Source organism: Sardina pilchardus, chromosome 1 (assembly GCF_963854185.1).
Source record: "Sardina pilchardus chromosome 1, fSarPil1.1, whole genome shotgun sequence".
NCBI classification, from domain to species: Eukaryota; Metazoa; Chordata; class Actinopteri; order Clupeiformes; family Clupeidae; genus Sardina; species Sardina pilchardus.
Window position 1 is genome coordinate 41773401 of NC_084994.1, and position 22001 is coordinate 41795401.

Sequence of the window (22001 nt, forward strand, 5' to 3'; positions counted from 1 at the left end):
TGCTTGTGACCACACTGAGACCATCGAGGCGTCTGCAGAAGCGGGTGGCTCACGCTGCCTCACGATACCTCACAGCGTAACCTCAACGGGCCTCAAAGGGCTCGCGGCTGCTCACTCTTAGGCAGCGTGTGGCGGTGTGCACTGTGAACAGGAAGGAAGTGGCAGTTGTGTCACACACATGGTGCATGGAAACACTTAGTATACATTAAAAGCGTGGAAGAGGTGACAAGGGATGCTTACAAAATGGCTGGCTGTGCCACTTTTTTTTGTTCTATTGCCACAACGACCTACATCCCCATATGCATAGAGCATAGGTTGGTTAGAAAATCTCCTATCTCCACTGAAACAAACGTAGGTATAATTTTTCAACTGTTCTTGCTGCCTCAACTGGCCTTGCTACAAAGGGTTGGCTGGCTTCGAAACAGCCATGTTGGAGACAGATGCAGACTGCAGCTGAAGCAGTGAAAGTTGACGCTGTGCCAATGGAGCGAGCGATCACTGCATGTCTGACTGCCACGCGAAGTCGAGTCAGAGCGAAAGTGCTGAGATAGGAAGCACTTCTTTGCGCCTAATCGCTTACCAGCATCTAAAACAGGAAGCAGGCCCATATTACTCTATCTTAAACTTAAAAAAAAAAAACATCGTTCTGAAAGACACCCTGTGACTAAAGTTCTCTCTGGGACTCTCCGATGGCTCTGAAATCAGCACTAAATAGCTCTAACAATGAAAAAAAGACGTATACTGAGGGTGTGGATGTATGGACTTGGATTAATGTGGGTGTGTTAAGTGGCAGGCTACTAACAGGACTACTCAATGGCTTTCAGGAAATGGTCAGTCATGGACGGTCTCCCAATGAATGAGAGGTCTGTGTGATCCAGTCGAATACTGAGGCCGAAGTGACTGATGTCAAACCACTCACACTTCGACATCAGCTCCACTGCTGGCTTTGATTGCCTGTACTCACTCTGGATGACAGGGGTTTGAAAGCCGTAATGTCCATCATTTAAGAAATGAGTACATTGTATTGGCCTTACCTGCACACATATACTACAAGTGACTTGAGGTGACAGAGGTTACTTTTGAAGAGTTATCATTCAGAACCTAATGTGTGGTGCCAACAGTTCACAATACAGCATTGTTATTCAGATTTAATGTCATTCAAGTTGTCATATCAGGATAAATAATATAGGGATAACAGTGGTATTCCAGTCATAGCATTCAATGACACTCACGTGTTCTTTAGTTATTGATATCCATGTCTCCAGCAACAGGTCCAGTCGTGTTCGGTGAAACCTTCCTGTCGTCTTCACTGCAATAAAAATGTCTTGGGGCGTCAGGCTTGGCCAAGAGGCTGGACGTCTATTGTCACTTAAGTCTCTTTTGTCTTTATTCTCCCCTCGACTACTGGCACCGCGTCCGCCGACGGATGACTTTGACAGGATGTCTCCATCTTTAGACAGGGAATTGACAGCTCGGTTCTGGAAACGTTCTCCTGTGCCGCGTTCAGCACCTGGGCTGGTGGGATTTCTTGTTCGCCGTTGTAAATCCACCAGTACAATGATGAAATAGGTTAGGAGGATTCCACACAAAGTTCGAAGCACTTTCTTGGTAACTCTTTTCGTAGCGGATGCCATGTGAAGTCTGAGTGGAGCATCGCTACGCTTTCAGCTCCATAGCTGCCAACTTCGAGCCGCTCGAACTTTCAACGGTAGCCTACAGCCGTCTCAGTACAACACCAACCTGTGGATTTGGTAGGCTATATCGGAGGCATTGTACCGTCTATGTCGCCTCAGGTTAAAATAAGCCACAAATAACCCGTTAGGATATCTAGGCGGCGACCATTCTGCTGCCGGTACTTTGACTTCTTGGAATCAGGTAGCTGTTCTCTGCCAAGCGCTCACCGGATGGAAAGTGGCGTTGTTAATACCAACAGCCTACATATTCGCTTATGTCTGTTGTTGTCATCTTACCTGTTGCTGCAAACGGGGACTTTGAAGAAGCGGATAAGATGTGTCATCTGCACACTCGCGGAGATCAAACACTCCGCCCCCACCCGCCTAAAAGTTGTGAAATATTATAAGGCGAACCTGGTCCTGCAAATTAGGGTTTTTTTTTCGCCCAGTTTACACCTTTGCATGGGTCAAATACATTAACTAAATTCCATAAGCAATAAGAAGTGTTATCAGAAGTATGCAAAGAACTCCACCGACTATTTTGCATAACTCAAGTGCACTACATGACTGTGACTGCAATGTGAAGGTTCATTATGAATCAGTCTCCCGCGTTCTTCCCTTTCCCGGAGGAAAACCCCAGATATGCCTTTTCGACCGAGTGCACAAGTGCTTGGACTGTTTACGGTTTAATCCCGAACAGGTTTCCCTCATTCTCGACATGGCACGGGGCTCAGTGGTCTTTGGCAACGGGGTGCGCAATCAGACCCGAAGACAGGAAACCAACTGCGGAGGGGTCAGCTGCCGTGATGACACAATATTGCGCAAGAGTTGTCTTGACAGTTTTAAGAGACATTTTCATGCACAAGTTCTAAGCCCATTCATATTTGTCATTAATGTTATGGTATTTTGTGACATTTTCATGCAGAGGTTCTAAACCCATTCATATGTGTTATTAATGTAACAGATTATTTGTGGAAACGGATCCGGCTATGAGATAGGCCTACCAACAAACCATGGTGGTCATAGCGGTATTACTACGCGTTTATGTAGGCCTATTTATAAATAAGAGCAAGAGCCTACAGGAAGTTGGAGAAAAATGTGTTGTCTTAGTCATTAAGGCGTGAAGACAACCAGGCAACAAACTGACTCAAAATCCGCAAAGCGAATTGAACTGGCTATCTTTATCTAGCCTATCTCTCTGTCTCTCTCTCTCCCCCACCTACACTCTTAAAAAATGGTGTTATATAGGCTAGAAGCAAAAATGGTTCTATTGCATGCTTCATATATGGCACCCCTATATGGTTCTCTAAACTATTTTGGGTTTATCAAAGGAACCCCTAATGGTTCTACAGTATATAGCACCCCAAGAACCCCCTTTTAAGAGTATGTGTGTGTGTGTGTGTGTGTGTGTACTTAACAAAAGTGCAGGGTCTCGAGATCAGCTTCTGACTTGACCGTGTCTCACCATAAAAGTGACGCTGGTGTGTGGAGGGCATTTTGGCATGTCTCAAAATGGAGCCGCCTGAAACACACTGTACTGTACATCTGCAGTGACCCTCTTCATTGTGTCCCCAGGTGAGAATAGTGTCCGCTTGCCTCATCAAGGTTCGTTGAATACAGTAGAAATCTTTGGCCAAGCTCCTCCCTCTAGTGAGCAAAGAACCCTTCCAGCTGTAGCTTTTCAACGAGATCTTCGATCTGTCAAAGTGGCGTCATCTCATCCCACTTCTGATACCGACGCGTCAGAGCCAGAACCAGTGTCAACCGGCTTCAGCGAGATTGGTCATTATAACACTGCAAAAATACCCAGTCAAATGGATGCAGAAGACTAGAACCTTTTTTTCAACATTCCCTCCATCTTCTTGTTGAATTCTAATAAAGACAGTGACAAATCAACATGAATGGACATCATAGCATTACTAAAACAGCTAATTGAATACCTAAAACTTTGACCCTCAAACTATAGAAATATAGAGATTTAGGGTCAAATCATTTGACTTTCAGTCTTCCCTATGGAATGATATTTTAGGCACGGCAGGTTGCCACGTATTGTTTATTCTGCCCTATGTAACATCTGAGTGAGACTAACCCTCAGGAAAAAAAGGAAAACCCTGCCTTTTTAAGAGGATCTTTGTACAATTAACAAACCTCGCCAATCGCCATAGCCCTCATCACCAGCTTTGTTTGTTTGTCCTTTCTCAGACTTCTCCGTTTACAGGCATTCATCCCGCGCTGCCAGTGACCAGCTGCCTACCTGCCCGCCCGCCCGCCTGCCTGCCTGGCCCTGCCCACCTCCCCTCCCCTGACCCCCCTCACCCACCGGTCCCTCAGGTATACCAGAGACGGTCCCGGCACACCCTGGCCAGGAAAGGCCCAGGATCGATTTACGGCCTACTTGAAAAGAGCCTCTTTGAGACGGCCGGGCACAATGGGGTTCATGGGGTAGTGGGGTTGGCGTGGCGGGGCGGGGTGGGGTGGGGTGGGTGTGGGTTGGGGTGGGGGATGTGGGGCTTTTTCAGGGCTTTTGTAGCCTAGCTCGGCTCCGACAGAGGGGCACCCGGGGTTGGCTCATACTCAAGAGACCCTCAGCTGGAGGCAGTCGAGTGGCCAGGCTACCATGGGTGTGCCCCTGACTTGGTTCCCTCTTCAGTGTGTGTGTGTGTGTGTGTGTGTGTGTGTGTGTGAGAGAGAGAGAGAGAGAGACAGAGACAGAGAGAGAGAGAGAGAGAGAGAGCTAATGTGTGTTTGCTCATGTACTGTATCTGTATTTCTGTCTCGTTACTTACAGTATGTGAGTGTCCTCCAATCTCTCTCGCTTCCATGGGATTCTCTCCTCAATCAATTGCACATGCCAGACATAATCAAGGCACCTGTAATTATCTTAGCCCGATGTTAATCAGGATTCACTGATTATCTTTTGACCTCTTGATTAAGACATGAGTAATTATATCAATGTAATAGTCATTTATTTAGTGAGTTCTTGATTAAGGCATCTGTACTGTAATTATATGGTGGGGTTAAGAAATGTTGTCATCATGAAGACAACACTATCAACACTTGAGTTCCATGCTTGGTTGTGTGCTACTGCTCTAATGTGAGTAGGATATTATTGTGTTGGCACGGATGTTAAAGGTATTGGTTCTGATTCTAACCTAGTGCTATTTGCTGTGAAATTCATTGAATTGTTCCACACTTCAGCTATTTATTTTATGCTGACGCCCCAAAAATCAAAATTCTTTTGCAGTCCTCTATACTCTTCTGTAAATCAAAAACAAACAAACACCTAACTTGGCTATTTTAAAAAAATATCTACATACTGTAGTGTGAAACCAAATCAAGGTTCAAACCAGACACATTTGTGCTAGCTATTCAGAGAGAATTTCAATAAACAGGAACATCAGTGAGAGATGCTGATGATGCTTTGCTGAAGAAGTACAGGGTTGCCATGCCATGCCATGGCCACAGCAACACAAGCACACATGCACACACACGCATGCACGCACACACACACACACACACACACACACACACGCTTCATCAATCCCAATCCAATTATTGTATGTAGCATCGAATCTGTGAGTTCCACATATCTGTTGATCAAGATTATCCCTCTTTCATTCAAATCACACTCAGGCTACAGTGTGTGTGTGTGTGTGTGTGTGTGTGTGTGTGTGTGTGTGTGTGTGTGTGTGTGTGTGTGTGTGTGTGTGTGTGTGTGTGTGTGTGTGTGTGTGTGTGTGTGTGTTTGTGTGTGTGTGTGTGTGTGTGTGTGTGTGTACAGTACTTTACAAAAGTGAGGGTCTCGAGGTCAGCTGCTGACTTGACCGTGGCTCACCATAAAAGTGACGCTGGTGTGTGAAGGGCACATGTGTGTGTGTGTGTGTGTGTGTGTGTGTGTGTGTGTGTGTGTGTGTGTGTATTTCATTTTGTTACCTCGAATACAAGGAGATTAATATTCTCACAAAATGTTTGTGAGCCTTTCACATAAAATCAGTGGAGGAATTGACTCTCAATATACACTAGATGGCAGCAAAGTCTTATAGACTGGGCAAAACCCAGAACGATGTGATTAAGGACACTACTAAACATTTTTAGAGTAGCTTACTTTTTCGCATAGAATTCATATCTGCTAGAGACATTTTTATATTACCAATAGTTGAGATAATTTGCATATTTGAATACATTATAAATAGATGTATTGATAATATGGCTGTAAGTAGATAGGTTAATGGATTTAGGTCCGAGGCGGGGCTTTATACGATGATGGACAGATGAGCAAAAGTGCCTCGTCTATCACGTCATCTGAGCACGGTTGAATTTGTTTGCAACAGAATTTGTTTGCAACTGAAGCACCTACAGTATTTAACACTCCTTCACACCAATCTTCAGTCAGCAATCAGTCTGCAAGCCATAAAAGGTGCAGTGGTGTGTTGTTATACTTTATGTAACAGATTTTATTTTTATTTGTTATACTCCAATGGATTTTATTTTGGTTTACATTGTATTCATATAAACATTGTGGTTTATACTGTATGTAATATTTACATTATTTCCGTTTTCAGCCACAGTTTACAGTTTTTCTTGATTTTTTTGATGCAACGGTCAACTCAATTTCCACATTTTTCAAAACAGCTAACACACAGGCCAAAACAGCTACACTAATGGTCAAAATGACTCATTTTGTTTGCAAAAGGCCGTAAAGGCCTTAATCGTGCCAAAACATTTCAAATATGCAACAACTGGCAAACAAGGGTATGAGCTCTTCCAATCAACCATTACACAGTGGACAACAAATGAAATACAAAATACAGCACTCAGTGTGAATCAGCCATTGCTTGTCATTGTAGCCTATTACTGTATGGAGCTTTCATATCAGTGCCATCTGTTGTCAAATTTGCCTTCGGGGATCCAGAATCAGAAATGCTTCGATATAACTTGTATTGATTCCATCGATTCTTTTTTTCAAACTGTGGCTGAAAACTGAAATACTGTAAATGTTACACAAAATGCATGTAAACCAAAAATGAAATCTATTGGAGCATGAAAAATAAAGACAAAATCTATTACATAAAGTATAACAACACAGACACTGCACCGCACCTGATTGTTACAGTAACTGACGATTTGTGTGAAGGAGTGTCAAATAGGTGCTTCAGTGATTTCATACTGATGTCGGTTCTAACAGTTAGGAACAGGTGGTTTCTGTTTGGTATAGCTAAAACTTCTTCCATGACATCTGTGTTACTGTAACTGCTCTGCAAAGGGGTGAGAAAAATGTGTCAATCCCATGAGAAAGGCTTAACAGATTTACAAGAGGTGTCTTCTGCTCTGCTGAGACAGTGACGATGATGAAAACCAAGTGGTTCCCATTTCTTATTCTGGATCCAATTCTTTGCAAGAAGGAAAATTTGACAACAAATGGCACTGAAAGCTCCATATAGTAATAGGCAACAATGACAAGCAGTGGTGCACTGATTCACAATGAGTGCTGTATTCTGTATTTTGTTGCCCACTGTTAAATGGTTGATTAGAAGAGCTCATAAACTTGTTTGCAAGTCATGCTGTGTGAAGGCAAAATTTGCTTTTGTTGTATTTTTTTATATATATTTTGACATGAGTGCCACTGTTTCGGCTTGTGTGTTAACTGTTTTGAAAATGTGGAGTTCGAGTTGACTGCTGCATCAAAGAAATCAAGAACTGTAATTTCATGTTTTGTGGCTTAGTAAATGTGACAATCCCTCTGTGAATGTCCCTCTAGTACGCTTACCTTATTTCACACATAATATGGGTTGATAAATTGGACAGCCCTGACTTTTTTACAGTTCACACACACACACACACACACACACACACACACACACACACACACACACACACACACACACACGCACACACACACACACACACACACACACACACACACACACACACACACACACACACACAATTCTGCAATTTTGTATTTATTCATCTTATTGTTATTTATTTGTGGTTTTAATGAGTGAATGTAATGAGTGTTTTTTTAGTATTATCATTGACTGAGTGATCTGCACAAGCATTCCAATGCAGCTGTACACTGTACTTGATCAAATGGTAAATAAATACTTGAACTTGATATGTCAAATGAAACTTGGACCTACAGCCCTATAATTTAAAACAGCCCAAACAAGATTGTTTTGATTGCCCGAAACTCGTCACAACTGGTTTCAAAATGTGCCTTTTGCCTGGGTAAGTTCACAGAGCAAAAGACATTAGCTACGCGTCAACTAAAAATGTCCCAAGCAGAAATGGATTCTATACGGGAAAAGAACTATAGAATCAATTGAGAGAAGTTTGGTAGTAACCTTAATCAGATCATTCTGGGTTTTACCCAGTCTATTTGTTCCTCTGTCTTTTGCTACAACTGTTCTGTACATTGATGACTTTCTTGAGGATACAGTTTGTGACTGGTTTCAGAACTATTATCTGAGAGGCTTCGGTCTGTGAACTCAGGAAATAACCAGTCAGAGGGGAAAAAAATTATGTCACTGCTAAGACTATGTATACTGCTACATTGCACTTATCTGTATTGTTGTTCATACAGTGTTCATATTACATAACCATATGTATTCTGCTCATATAAGGGAACTGCTAATAGTACACTACACATATTTATCTTTCATTTATATTACTCTAAACCGTGCACCTTCTGTAAACCAACTCTATAGGTAGAACATTACGCTAAAGTCTGATTAATTTTCATTTCAAAGTATCTGCTTTGGTTCTGAACATTTAAAGTGGAAATGTTCTAGGGGCAAATTGAAAGGGTCTATACCTAAATATAAAGTACATTCATAGGTCTGTACTAAGGCAATGATGGGATGGCAGAGAGAGAAGAAGCACTGGTGAGCAAGTGTGGCATTTTGATAGGTTGAGTTTGTGGAATGATATCAAGTTACTTCCTGTTTTTTTGTGTATTAAGGACAGCAAAAGCACCGCCAGGCTTATTTTACACGTAGCTGTTGAGTGTAGCCGAGGTCCTTGCCCTGCTTATATCATTGAGATGGCCCAACAAGAATATAAGCTTCTGGGCGACAAACTTTTCACATACAAGGGCACAGTATTTCCAGTAGATGACACCCTGGAGCTGACGACGGAGTACATTGACAGCCTAGAGAGCTTCGAGATCAGAGACAGCGATGTCTTTGTGGTTACATTCCCCAAGTCTGGTGAGTTTTTTTTTCCCTGTGTTTGCACAGATGACGTGATCAACTTGTAGGTAGAGGCGTCCCAGTCATCATATAGGCTAATTGTTAAAAGAAAAATCATATGCATTTTTCACACTGAATAGGCTTCCTTAGCTTTTTAAAATGACACACAGAGAGCAAAACACTCCAAAGTCCAAGCCTCCAAAAGTCTAAACACATTTTCTGTTTTACACACATTTTGCAATTCAAATGGCACTTTTTTAAAATGCACTGAACGCGGTTCTCTGCATAAGAAACAATCTGACATTTTTGCCATTTCAAAACAATACCATTCAAAATGACCCTACATAAGCTAGTGGACCAACATGTGTGTCAACTGGCCAAACAACTCTGTGGTTAATTTCCACTCCAATCAGGAAGTAAGCACCATGAAGGTGAGCACTTTTTTTACAACAAAAATGGAAGACATTGCAGAGTGAGGAAGAGGAAGAGGGGGGTGAGAATGAGAGGGGGAGGAAAAGTCCAATGTAAATTTATCTGCTATGCAAAATGTTTCAATAGCATGTGTATCTGCAGATATTGTGCATGTGAAGAACTTTCTACAATTTGAACTATTTTAGTATTATGGCAAATATTAAAGATGATGGTGCTTTTCATTATGCCCAACAGTGCGTAGTTGGTTAGACAGCAATCTGGAAATATGAATGAAGTGTGCCATGTGGTACAAACGTTTGATTATGCTATAGGCTATGTAGATGTGGTTACACACACTGTAAAAAACAACCTATAGAATTTACCCAATTTATCGCAAGCGAGGATTTGCATCTGCTTTGGTTGGGTAAATGTCATCTATTATTTTGAGTAAAGACTACCTACATTCAACAGTTCTGAAATACTTAAATAAATTAGGTACAATAAATTAGGTACAATTTGCCCAAGATTTTTTCAATAAAGTTACTCAAAATAATAGAGTGATATTAACTCTAGATTGTTAGGCATTATTAACCTACTTAATAATTACTAGTAATAATTATCTAATATGACTCATTAATTATGAGCCTACCTATTCAGGGAAGGTTAAGTTTATTGAGTTATTTTCAGACACAGCAGACTGTATTGAGAGAGTTAACTTGTTTAATCAATCAAATGATGGAGAATATACAAAAAGGATCATAAAACATATTCACAATATATTCAAAGAGTTTGCTCAAACAAAAAGTATACTCATACAACTCTGCTTTGTGCTTTATGTGTCTGTGTGCACCTGATCACTTCACAACTGGTTTTCTGAAACATAGCCTAACATAATAATAGGCTAAATAACAAAACATTCAGAAGAGTGTACAGTTCAGTGCTTCTGCTGTGTGTGTGTATCCAACAGACGTGTCCAACACCTGCAATGGATAGGACAGACAGGCAATGATTGTTATGTTTGCATGATTCACAACAGAATGTGTGGTTTTGTTAAACTGACGATAGAAAGTTAGCTAGTTAGCTAGTTAGCAACCTAATGAAGCTACCATCGAATATATTAGCTTCCAGTGAAGTTTGTCATCAAAATGGGAAATTGAGAGTGAATTAAGTTGTTAGCATACACTGGACAGTTAAGTAAACACAAGTCCTTCAAATCCTTGTGTTCAGAAACAAGCAGAACTACATTTGAATGTTAAACGAATATATAAAGTGTAACAGCTAGCGAGTTCGCCCATTGACTTTCAATGTGTGATGTTAGCATGCTAGCTTTCACCCACAGAGGGGGCGAATTTCTGAACCTTCTAACGAACGACCGGCCAAACTTTCTGGTTCAAGCATGCATGCACGTTACCCCGACTACAACTCTGGTAGATTATAACCATTTAAAACGTTAACGTTAACATTCCCTATGATGATACACAGCAAAGCAACGTGACAAACAGGAATCAGAGCTTACCTTGAATTCAGCAGCTCCACCATAGCAGACAATCAACTGAGCACACGTCCCTCTAACCGCCAAGTGTAGAGCAAGAGTCTTTGGGTATATTTTATGATCGTTTTTTAGGTAGAATTTGTTACTGTTAAAAAATAGGTAATGTAGGTAGAATTTACCCTTTATTATACATTTCAGTTGCTGATCAATATACGTAAGTAAATTTTAACCCATTCATGGGAATTATAATTACCACCCTCCCTTAGGTAGAATTTGTTACTGCTAAAAAATAGGTAATGTAGGTAGAATTTACCCTTTATTATAGATTTCAGTTGCTGATCAATATACGTAGGTAAATTTTAACCCATTCGTAGGGATTATAATTACCACCCTCTAAAATCCTTTTTTACAGTGCAGTGCTTCATTTTGCTAGCCTGGCATAGCCTAGTAGAGGGTTTGGCATGACCAGGCTATCATTTTTTCAGGATATATGAGGTATTTTGCAGTTTGGTTGTGTGGTTTTGTGAATTGTGTGTGAATGTTGATGAAACCAGTCTAGTTTGCAAAAGTGTTTTTTAGCAATTGGAAAAAAACTGTAGGCTAATTCGGTTCAGGAGAAGAGGTAAAAGCCCACACGCACTGAAAATTGATTGGTTGGTTGGTTGGCCAATCAGGATGCTTCATGAGGCACACACGGTGCTTAATTTGAGCTGGGACAAGTCGGAACAAGATCCGGAACCTCCGACGTTGGATCCGGATTCAAGGCTGAGCCGGAACAAGATCCGGAACCTCCGACATTGGATCTGGCAGCCATTTAATTAGATCCACCACCTCCATGACCATGTCACAATGAAATAAAGCAAATAATAATTCATTCATTCGTTAAATACACGTTTGTTTAGTGTTCAGTGTTGTTATCTGCTCCAAAAAAAGTGACTGTAATAGCATAACGTCGCATAAAGCCAATTGCAGACATATCCGGGTGTTCGAGGCCGTGTCTGAGCAGCAGTGGCGCAAAAGTGAGGTAGCCTATGCAGTATATGCGGTGCATATGGGCCCACCGCCAGGAGGGCGTCAAAACAAGGACCTGATGTTGATCAATTTGCCTATTAACGTGGTGAGGCTTGTTTGAAGCGGTTTGAAGATGGAGAAGGTTGGCAAAAAAGTTGGCAGGCGCGCTCAATTTAGGAAGAGGAAACAGAAAAGGAGAAGGCGTCTGATGGGGATGCGTCAGAAAGACAGCAACAGGTAAACTGTGAACTTACTTACAATGGAAATAAATTACCACAGAAAAGACGCGCTGGTGTCTGCTGCGTATCAGTGGCGCAAAAGTGAGGTATGCAGTATGCGGTGCACATGGGCGCAGAAGGAGGAGGTGGGGCGGGGGCGCTGCTTAGCGTTAATTTTGTTGATACGTTTGCCTATTAACGCTCAATTTAGGAAGAGAGAAAAAAAAGGAAAGGAGAAGGCGCCTGAGGAGATGCGTCAGAAAATTATGAAATGGATGAAAGACAAAATTGTTTTTGCATACCCCCAAAAAACGGAGTAGTTGCGCCCCTGTCTGAGCGGCCCGGTCGACACAGCCTACTGAGCCAGAGCGGGGTCGAGGAGAACTCTTTTCTTGGAGTAGGCTAGCCTACCCCTGCACGCAGGACCGTTGACAGACAAAACACTGGATCACAGGGCGTTTTTTGGGAGCCTATCAAGAAATTTGGAGAAACGGAAAATACCAAACATGATACAACAAGCTAATCGAGGATTTAAAGGTGTATCCAGAATATCGGCCCCCGTGAGATGAAGACGAGTTGTGCGCTCTGCCAGCGAAATGTCATGAGGGCATTCAGGGAATTCAGGGAAATGGGGAATTAATGGATTAAGGAGTAGAGAGAAGCAGGGAAATAGAGCAGGGGGTGTATGGATGCTGTATGGGCTGTTTTGGACAAATAACATGTGTGTATGTAAAATGAAGTAGGCCTATTAATTATTCTCTGCTGGTGCTCTCAATATATTGTGATCTTTGTTTTATTACAATTGTTTCATTGTGTTGCCTTAACGTATGTGTGGAGAGTTAACGTAGGCTAAGGGCGAACTTTGAGTGAGTGTCGTATGCCTGTTTGGAGTCTTGCTGTTGGAGAAATAAAGGCTTAAACATGTCAATCTGCACTCTCACTCAGGACTCGATAATTGGTTTAATTTATGTGTGCACACAGAATCGTCAGTGTTTACTTAACGGCACCTCCCACTTTACAAATGAAGCACTGGGCACACACACATACACACACTACCATTCACACGCTCACTCTCTATACTAGCTCCCCTCCCTCTGTGTCGTGTGCACGCTCCTCGGATGCTCACGCAGTTTGAGCACAGTCTGTCTCGCGTGCACAGTCTTGCCCGCTGGCTCTAGATTCCCAGAGATTTTAAGTAATTTGTGGGCATCAGGGAGCTATCAACATGTGGGATTTGAACACATCAGCATTTGGTTGTAACTTTAAATCTGTAGCTATGACCCAAATGGAATGATTTTTATGTAGGCCCAAGGGTTTTGCATCTAAAGTTAAGTGGTCATCTTATTCTAATTCCTCCTGCTCTGTCACATGCGTGTGTGTGTGTGTGTGTGTCTCTCTCTCTCTCTGTCTGTCCCTCAGGTACGGTATGGACACAGCGCATCATCACTCTCATTTACGAGGAGGACTTCCCGGACCAGGCCGACCAGATCTCCTACCTGCGCATGCCCTGGCTGGAGTATATGCAGAAGGGCGCGGACTACACCACGCGGCCCTCTCCCCGCCTCTTCTGCTCCCACCTGCACCCCCACCTCATGCCCCGCGGGCTGCAGCAGGGCCGGGGCAAAGTGAGTGGAGCACGGGCCACGGCATGATTATTGCACAGGTGTGTCTTAGGCTGGCCACAACCAAAAGGTCACTCTAAAACATGCAAACGTTGCAAACATTGCTACACTTCAGCAATACACAGTACACAGTATATTATGTAGCCTATTCCTCTCTTTCTCTCTCTCTCTGGTAAGCAGTGATACAAACACCAGTCTTATCTAGACCTTTATATCATTCTACTCGGTGTCTTCTTTCAGGTCATCTATGTGATGAGGAACCCCAAGGATGCCATGGTGTCGTATTTTCACTTTGCCAAATTCATGAAGAAGCTGGACTCTCCTCCTGACTATGACGACATGTTGGAGAAGTTCTTGTCTGGGTGGAGTAAGTAGATGAGAATTGTATTGACCTCACTTACTGATCTGTCTGATTTCTCTCAATCACTGGAGTACGAGTACAAGTACATTGCAAAAAGGGTTGCTGGTATTGGGGAGAGAAGTCCACACTCCTCTCTTTGTCTTGGGCCCCCAAATCACGATCTTTTTCCTGGATCTGAATTCTTCTCTGATCTTCACTGGTTGTCATGCTTCACGTTAGCAACCAATAGCATTTAAAATAACTTGTCAGGTTTTCGTAAGCATAAATACAGCACTGTCACTGCCACAATCAAAAAGTGTTGTGTATGATTTCATACGTCTATTGATTCTAAAGAATATTGTGCTGCGCTGTTCTTAGATCTTTCAAAGCCATTTGACACAGTTCCTGTCTCTGGATATTGAAATGTCATCAAAAGCTGTCAGATGGTTTGCCAACTACTTGAGTGGCTGAACACAAAGTGTTCAGGTTGATGGTGTGTCCTCACACTCCTTACTTATACAAAATGGTGTCCCCCAGGGGTCCATTTTGGGTCCCATTTTATTTACTATTTATAGAAATGACTTGTGTCAAAATGTAACAAAAACAAAGTGTCCTTTTTATAAGGATGACACCGTTTTGTTCTGCTTCATCCTTAGCAAGTGCCCCAGGCCTGCAATCTGCGTTTAACAATATTCAGAGGAAAAATATCCATGAAAATGTTCCTACACCTTTCTCTGCAGTGGTTGGAGGGTGCTGGTTTGATCATGTCAAAGGATGGCACACCAACAAGGACAAATACAACATCCTGTTTCTGACTTATGAGGAGATGATCAAGGTATTATTGAAAAGCATATTAGAAAATCAATGAAAAATCAATGACGTTTGACATTAATGAGTCAGAGTAGACCTTTCCTTAAAAAGTGCACGTTATAATTCTTATGAAGGCGACTGAAATGGACGACCTTGTCCTCTCTGACCGCTCCAGGATCTAAGGTCGGTCATAGTGCGGCTCTGTGACTTTGTGGGGAAGAACCTGTCAGACGCAGCCATAGACAGCGTGGTGGAGCGGGTCACATTCAACAACATGAAGAACGACTCCAAAGCGAACTATGAGTTCCTTCCAGAGGGTATAAAAGATCCCACTAAAGGAAAGTTCCTGCGTAAAGGTGAGGGCCTTTTAAAACAAGATGGCGCATGTGTGTGTGTGTGTGTGTGTGTGTGTGTGTGTGTGTGTGTGTGTGTGTTTGACTAGGTATTCTGCTGCGGTCTGCGGTTTGCAGGTTTATCTAGATATCGATCCATCTATGTTTATATAATTTCCTCATGTTAAATCTGTTAATCTGATTCAGGAACCATCGGGGACTGGAAGAACTGTCTGACGGTGGCCCAGAGTGAGTGCTTTGACCAGGTCTACAAGGAGAGGATGAAGGACGTTCCTCTCCAGTTCGTCTGGGACATTAAGGAGCTGCATGGTTGAGCATCTGACAACTCAACCTACCACATGAACACACATGAATTCTGCGATAGAAAACCACTGGCAGTTTTTAACCGCTTCATACTCAGTATCAATTTCAAATTGTTGCCTGAAATTGCACAGCGTCTGCTTTAGAGGCCACTGTTCCCACCTAGTTTGATCTGTAATCAAATGCTTGACCTCTTTGGAAAGATGAGACACGGTAGTTTCAGTTGAGACAATCTACTGTAAATAACTGTGTGATATACTGACAAAAGTAGATCAATATAGCATGAAAATATGAGTACTATGAGTACACCATTATTTGCCAAATTTGATCCTGTGTTTTTAAAATGCCCTATGGAAACTCCCTATAGGACTTGATTATCCAAAATGCATACTGACAATCAAATGCTTACTGAATATGAACCACTTTGTGTAGAAGCATAAACTTGGTCTCAAATGAAAGGTAAAACTGTAGACCCACAGGCCAAATCTGGCCCACAATATCATTTTATACGGCCCCTTAGATAGTATCTAATGTCTATCAGATCTGACCCACCGGTGTTTTGCATGCACCATTAATTAATACTACCACAAATTCTGACCAGGCATTTGCCTTACAATATTTACTGAAATATAAAGGGGCCCAGCGTGACAGTAACTATTGTGGTATCTCAGACACTACAAAATATGGGTCTTTTATTTACTTAGGCTGCAAAGCACAGGGCTTTATTTGGGGCAGGCTTGTCTTTCGAGGCAGGCTTTTATTTCTTATGTGCGTTTTATTGTGAGCAGCATAACGGTAGGTAGGCTATCAAAAGATTTTCGATTTGGTTTGGGAATCAATTTACCTTTGGGCTGTCTGATTATATTGCTAAATGTTGAGACTAATGGGCACTGAAATCTGGGGGGTATTTGATGGTTCACTTTCGTTAAAAGACTGTTGGGATGTTCACTCGCTGTTTGTGAGACAAGGCAGCCGCTTTCATTCATACATTGAATGTGCGCTGTGCAGTAATGGAACCCTTATTACAAAGCACATGTGGCCTAAATTGAGTTATTTTTATAGGATGGAATGCCTTGCAGCAATTGTGTTAACATGTAGTATTGTTTCCTTTTTGCACGTTCCTCTTCGAAATGCTTGGTCTGTATTGTATGCTTGGATTTTCATTGTTTTGTTGTTGGCCTGTGGAAAAAAAAATGTTTCATTGGAATTTACTCTGGAAAAGCTGCAGAAAGAAAGAGAGGCATAATAAATGACTGCTGATGCTTCTTTATTTTTACATATTTTGTCCTATTATTGCAATACCAGAACAGCTAATAGGCCAAAGCTTTAGGCCACTTTCAGATTCAATATGTGTAAAACTTAAGTTCTTAAATTCAAATAGATATTGAATATGTCTGGCCCTCAACTTGTACCCAGTTTTTTTTTTTATTTCAGCCCACTGTGTATTTGAGTTTGACAGCCCTGCTGTGATTGTATGTCAGATGTTTTGATATAGACTGACAACGGTACACAAAATATGGAATAATTACAAAAACGTATCTATTTTTACATTTACTTTGTTGGTTCAATGGATGTGTATAAGATAGGCTAATACATCTGCACAACACATTTTGGTTTAATCAATACATGTGAAGAGTTAAATTCTATGGATTCTTGTGAATATTTCAGTGGCCAACATGCTACATCTACTTATGTCTAAGGGTACACACTCCAGCTAGAGGTCAGGGTAGCACCAAAGGCGGAGGAGGGGGAGGAGAGCATTTTGTATTACATTTAATTGAGACATAGACTAGATAATCTGACTACATAAAACACTATACAGATTGTACATACAAAAATGGTCATTTTTGGGTTCCCATGAGTCCAATCTTTCAAATGGTGCATATAATGGCGTTCATCCCTAATCTCCAGTGAACTGTGACATTTATTGCCACTATTAGCATTGCTATTTGATCCCGGAGTCTCTGGAATCTTCTCTCAGTTCATCTTTTGTTTTGTCAGGTACAAACTCTGGAATGTGCTAGATTACTTACTCTAAGGTGCTAGATTACTTACTACTAATTACGTGGTCATCCCAGAATGGTGGTATAAACCGGAAATGCAGTGCAATGATAGAGTTATTAGACAATTCTGTGGATGTGCCTGTAGGTGATATCACACAGAGAAACGAAGCCTCATCTCCTCATGGCGGTAGGGCTGGTAATAAAAGTGGATAAAAGAAACATTTGTGCCGGCCGAATGAATTGGCCCTTGGCTATCAATTTGTTTGAAAGATACCGCTCACATATTTTTTCCATAATGAACTATTCACTCCATAATTGACTCTGAGTTAATTTCAACTCAAACAAATTGACATTCATCTTCATTATACAGGTAGGCCTGTTATATGTCCCTTTCCCTCCCTCCCTGCCTCCTACTCTCTTAATTCTTCATTCATCAGCGTTTTTGATTTCATGTTCATAATGCAACCGTAAAACCAAAATACATTTACATGTAAAATGTATAAATAAATAAATAAATCCACAGAACAGTATGCAATGCTTGCTCGCCCCAGCAGAGTGTGCAAATGCATTAGACGACAGGAAGCAGCAGGTCGGGTCGACAGCATCAGGACGACTGAGATACATATTGACCTTATCCTGGCCATTAAAGGTGTTGTCTCTGATTCTAACTTAGTGCTATTTGCTGTGAAATTCATGAAATTGTTCAACACTTCAGCTATTTGTTCTATGCTGACTCCCCAAAATCAAAACACACACACACACACACACACACACACACTAGATGGCAGCAAAGTCTTATAGACAGGGCAAAACTCAGAAAGGTGTGATTAAACTTTTCTCAATTGATTCTAGAGTACTCTTTTGCATAGAATGCATGTCTGCTTGGGACATTTTTATATCATGACTAGTTAATGAAATTTGCCTATTTGAATACATTAGCAAATAAATGCATAATAAATAGATGTATTGATAATATGGTTGTAAGTAGATAAGTTAATGGATTTAGGCCCGACCCGAGGCGGGCTTTATACGATGATAGACAGATGAGCAACAGTGCCTCGTCTATCACGTCATCTGAGCAAGCTTAGGTTGAATTTGTTTGCAACAGAAGCCCTGTGGCTACAAATGCATATTATTTCCATGCAGTTTGGTCTTATGGAGGTTCACACGAGTGCAGAACAATTAACACAGATGTCATTCAAGCAGTTCAAACTCCATTGTTTTAGCCATGGTTACCAAATAGAAATCATCTGTTCCTAATTATTAGAAACTACCTCAGTATGAAATCACTGAAGCACTGTTTGACACTCCTTCACACAAATCTTCAGTTAGCAATCAGTCTGCAGGCCATAAAAAGTGGAGTGCTGTGTTGTTATACTTTATGTAACATATTTTATTTCTATTTCTTATGCTACAATAGATTTTCAGCCACAGTTTACTGTTTTTCTTGATTTCTTTGATGAGTCAACTCAATCTCCACATTTTTCAAAACAGCTAACACACAGGCCGAAACATGGTCAAAATTACACATTTTGTTTGCAAAACGCCGTAAAGGCCCTAATCGTGCCAACACATTTAAAATATGCAACAAAAGCAAATTTTGCCTTGTGTTAAGGCAACTACATTGTGTTAACAAGGGTAGGCCTATAAGCTCTTCCAAACAACCGTTACACAGTGGACAACAAAATACAAACTACAGTGTGAATCAGTGCACCATTGCTTGTCATTGGCTGCGTTCAGACTGCCAGCCAAAATCCGATTTTTAGCCCATTCAGATTTGTATCGGATGTCACTTTTGAAGTCTGAACAGTGACAGGTCACATGAAATCCGATTTTTGCATAAATGTTTGTTTTCGTTGCTACAGCAACCTGTCAGATCTGTTACTAATGTGACCCAGTCTGAACAGAGCCATATCCGATTTGGACACTTGCTAAAGGCAGTGTGAACAGTCAGCCCGAAAAATCGGATATGAGAAGGAATCAGGTACGAATCAGATTCGTCTGCAGTCTGAACGCGGCCATTGTAGCCTATTACTATATGGAGCTTTCATACCAGTGCCATTTGTTGTCAAATTTGCCTTCTTGCAAAGAATTGGATCCAGAATCAGAAATGCTTTGATACAACATGCATTGATTTCATTGATTCTTTTTTTTTTTCAAACTGTGGCTGGAAACTGAAATACTGTAAATATTACACAAAATACATGTAAACCGAACTAAAATCTATTATATAATCTAAACTAAAACTATTGGAGTATGGAAAATAAAAACAAAATCTATTACAAAAAGTATAACAACACAGACACTGCATCTTTTAAGGCCTGCAGACTGATTGTTACAGTAATTGAAGATGTGTGAGTGTCAAACAGGTGCTTCAGTGATTTCATACTGATGTAGGTAGTTTCTAACAGTTAGGAACAGATGGTTTCTGTTTGGTTACCATAGCTAAAACTGCTTGCATGACATCTGTGTTAACTGCTCTGCAAAAGGGTGGGGAAAATGTGTCAATCCAATGAGAAAGGCGTAACAGGTTTGCAAGAGGTGTCTTCTGCTCTGCTGAGACAGTGATGATGAAAACTTTCTTACTCTGGATCCAATTCTTTGCAAAAAGGCAAATTTGACAACAAATGGATTGACAACTCAATTAGAATGACCATTTACGTACGGTAATGTGGGTTGATAAAATGGACAGCCCTGACTACCTTTTTTACACACACACACACACACACACACACACACACACACACACACACACACACACACACACACACACAAACACACACACACACACACAGTGTGTTTTTTTATTGACTGAGTGATCCGCACAAGCATTGCACCTGTGCACCTGTACACTGTACTTGTGTATGTCAAATGAAACTTGCCTAAAGCCAAAACAGCCCAAACAAGATTGCTGGGATTGCTCGAAACTCGTCATCTCAACAACAGATTAATGAAACTGCAACAACTGGTCTCAGAGAATCTCACAATGTGTCTTTTGTTAAATTCACAGCTCATGAGGTAAGCGTGAAATAAAGATGTCCCAAGCAGAAATGGATTCATACGTGAAAAGAGCTATAGAATCAATTGAGAGAAGTTTGGTAGTCAATTTCATCAGGTCATTTTGGGTTTTGCCCTGTCTATTAGTTCCTCTGTTAGCAGTAGTTATTAGTTATGCTACAACTGCTCTGTACATTGGTGACTTTTTGGAGAACACAGTTTGTGAAATAATTTGTCTCCAGTGTTGGGGAGTAACGCATTACATGTAATGGAGTTACGTAATTTAATTACAAAATAAATGTAACAGTAATATATTACAGTTACTGTAGAAAAAAATGTAATTCAATTACAGGTACTTTTGAAATTTTTCAAAATTACAATTTGAATTACATCTCAATATTGTCAGCAAAACTTAGCAAATAATATTGTATGTAAAAAGAACTGTTTCCATCCACAGCCATAGTTTGATATGGGACCTTCTGATAGGCTCTATCACGTCTACAGCGCCATCAGCGTAGGCCTACATGCCTGCCTGTAAACGTGTTATGATTATCATTATATTATCCTCACAAAAAATGTGATGCTAATTCATGTATTGGATGCCCTTGCTGCCTTGTGCGCTTGTACAGAACTGCTCGGCAGCCTGTAGACCAAGGCCAAAATCTTCACATGGATTTGGGGACTATATATATCATTCGAAATCCAAAAAGTAATCAAAAAGTAATCAAAAGTAATTAGTTACGTTACTCAGAAAAAGTAATTCAAATAGTTACACTACTATTACATTTTAAACAGAGTAACTTGTAACTGTAACACATTACATTTCTAAAGTAACCTTCCCAACACTGTTTGTCTCAGAGGTTTCATGTGAACACAATTACCCGTATCTCACTCGGACATGAGGCTCATGTGGGAACCGTCCGTGTCGTGCCTCTACCCGGGTAAATATGTCCGGGTGACTTCTAGAAGTCATATGAGAAAGGGACTTCAGTCTGTGAGGTCAGGAAATATCCAGTCGGAGGAAAACATTTTTATGTCACTGTTAAGACTATGTACTACTACATTGCACATATCTGTACATGTTGTTCATACAATGTTCATATTACATAGCATATTTATTCTGCTCTTATAAGGTAACTGCTAATACACTGCATATATTTAATCTATATTACTCTAAACCGTGCACCTTCTGTAAACCAACTACTGGTAGAACATTATGCTAAAGTCTGATTCATTTTCATTTCAAAGTATCTGCTTTGGTTCTGAACATTTAAACTGGAAATATTAGAGCAAATTGAAAGGGTCTATACCTATATTAGTAGGGGGGATTATCAACAAAAAACGCGGCGGATAGAAGCACCAAAATTGGTACAGACACTCTTTATGATGTATCATCGTATCAGAAGGGGTGCCCAAAATTTCTGGTTCATTAAGGTCATTTTTTAAGGGAAAATCCAAGATGGCTGCCAGAAACGACCCAAGGATAATAAAACATTGCATAGTTTGGGCATCATGATTTATTCTGCTACTTTCTCATTTCACATTTAATATATAGAGATGGTTAACAAATAATATATTAAA

The 22001-nt window shown here is 40.9% G+C and overlaps 2 protein-coding genes across 2 annotated transcripts in view; one reads left to right on the forward strand and one right to left on the reverse strand.

Annotated features, from left to right (window-relative positions):
* Positions 1 to 2109, reverse strand: part of mfng (MFNG O-fucosylpeptide 3-beta-N-acetylglucosaminyltransferase) — a 26028-nt gene extending 23919 nt beyond the window's left edge. Inside the window, exon 1 of the mRNA XM_062544246.1 lies at positions 1233 to 2109. Within this exon, the coding sequence (XP_062400230.1) occupies positions 1233 to 1634 (402 nt within the window). The 5' untranslated portion in view covers positions 1635 to 2109. The remainder of the gene's footprint in view (positions 1 to 1232) is intronic.
* Positions 2110 to 8715: 6606 nt separating this feature from the next.
* On the forward strand, positions 8716 to 15574 carry sult3st3 (sulfotransferase family 3, cytosolic sulfotransferase 3). Its single transcript, XM_062530868.1, has 6 exons — positions 8716 to 8881; positions 13415 to 13620; positions 13858 to 13984; positions 14698 to 14792; positions 14943 to 15123; positions 15307 to 15574. Exons 1-6 carry the CDS (start codon positions 8716 to 8718, stop codon positions 15432 to 15434), a joined length of 903 nt encoding a protein of 300 aa, XP_062386852.1. The 3' UTR covers positions 15435 to 15574.
* The last annotated feature ends 6427 nt before the right edge of the window (positions 15575 to 22001 follow it).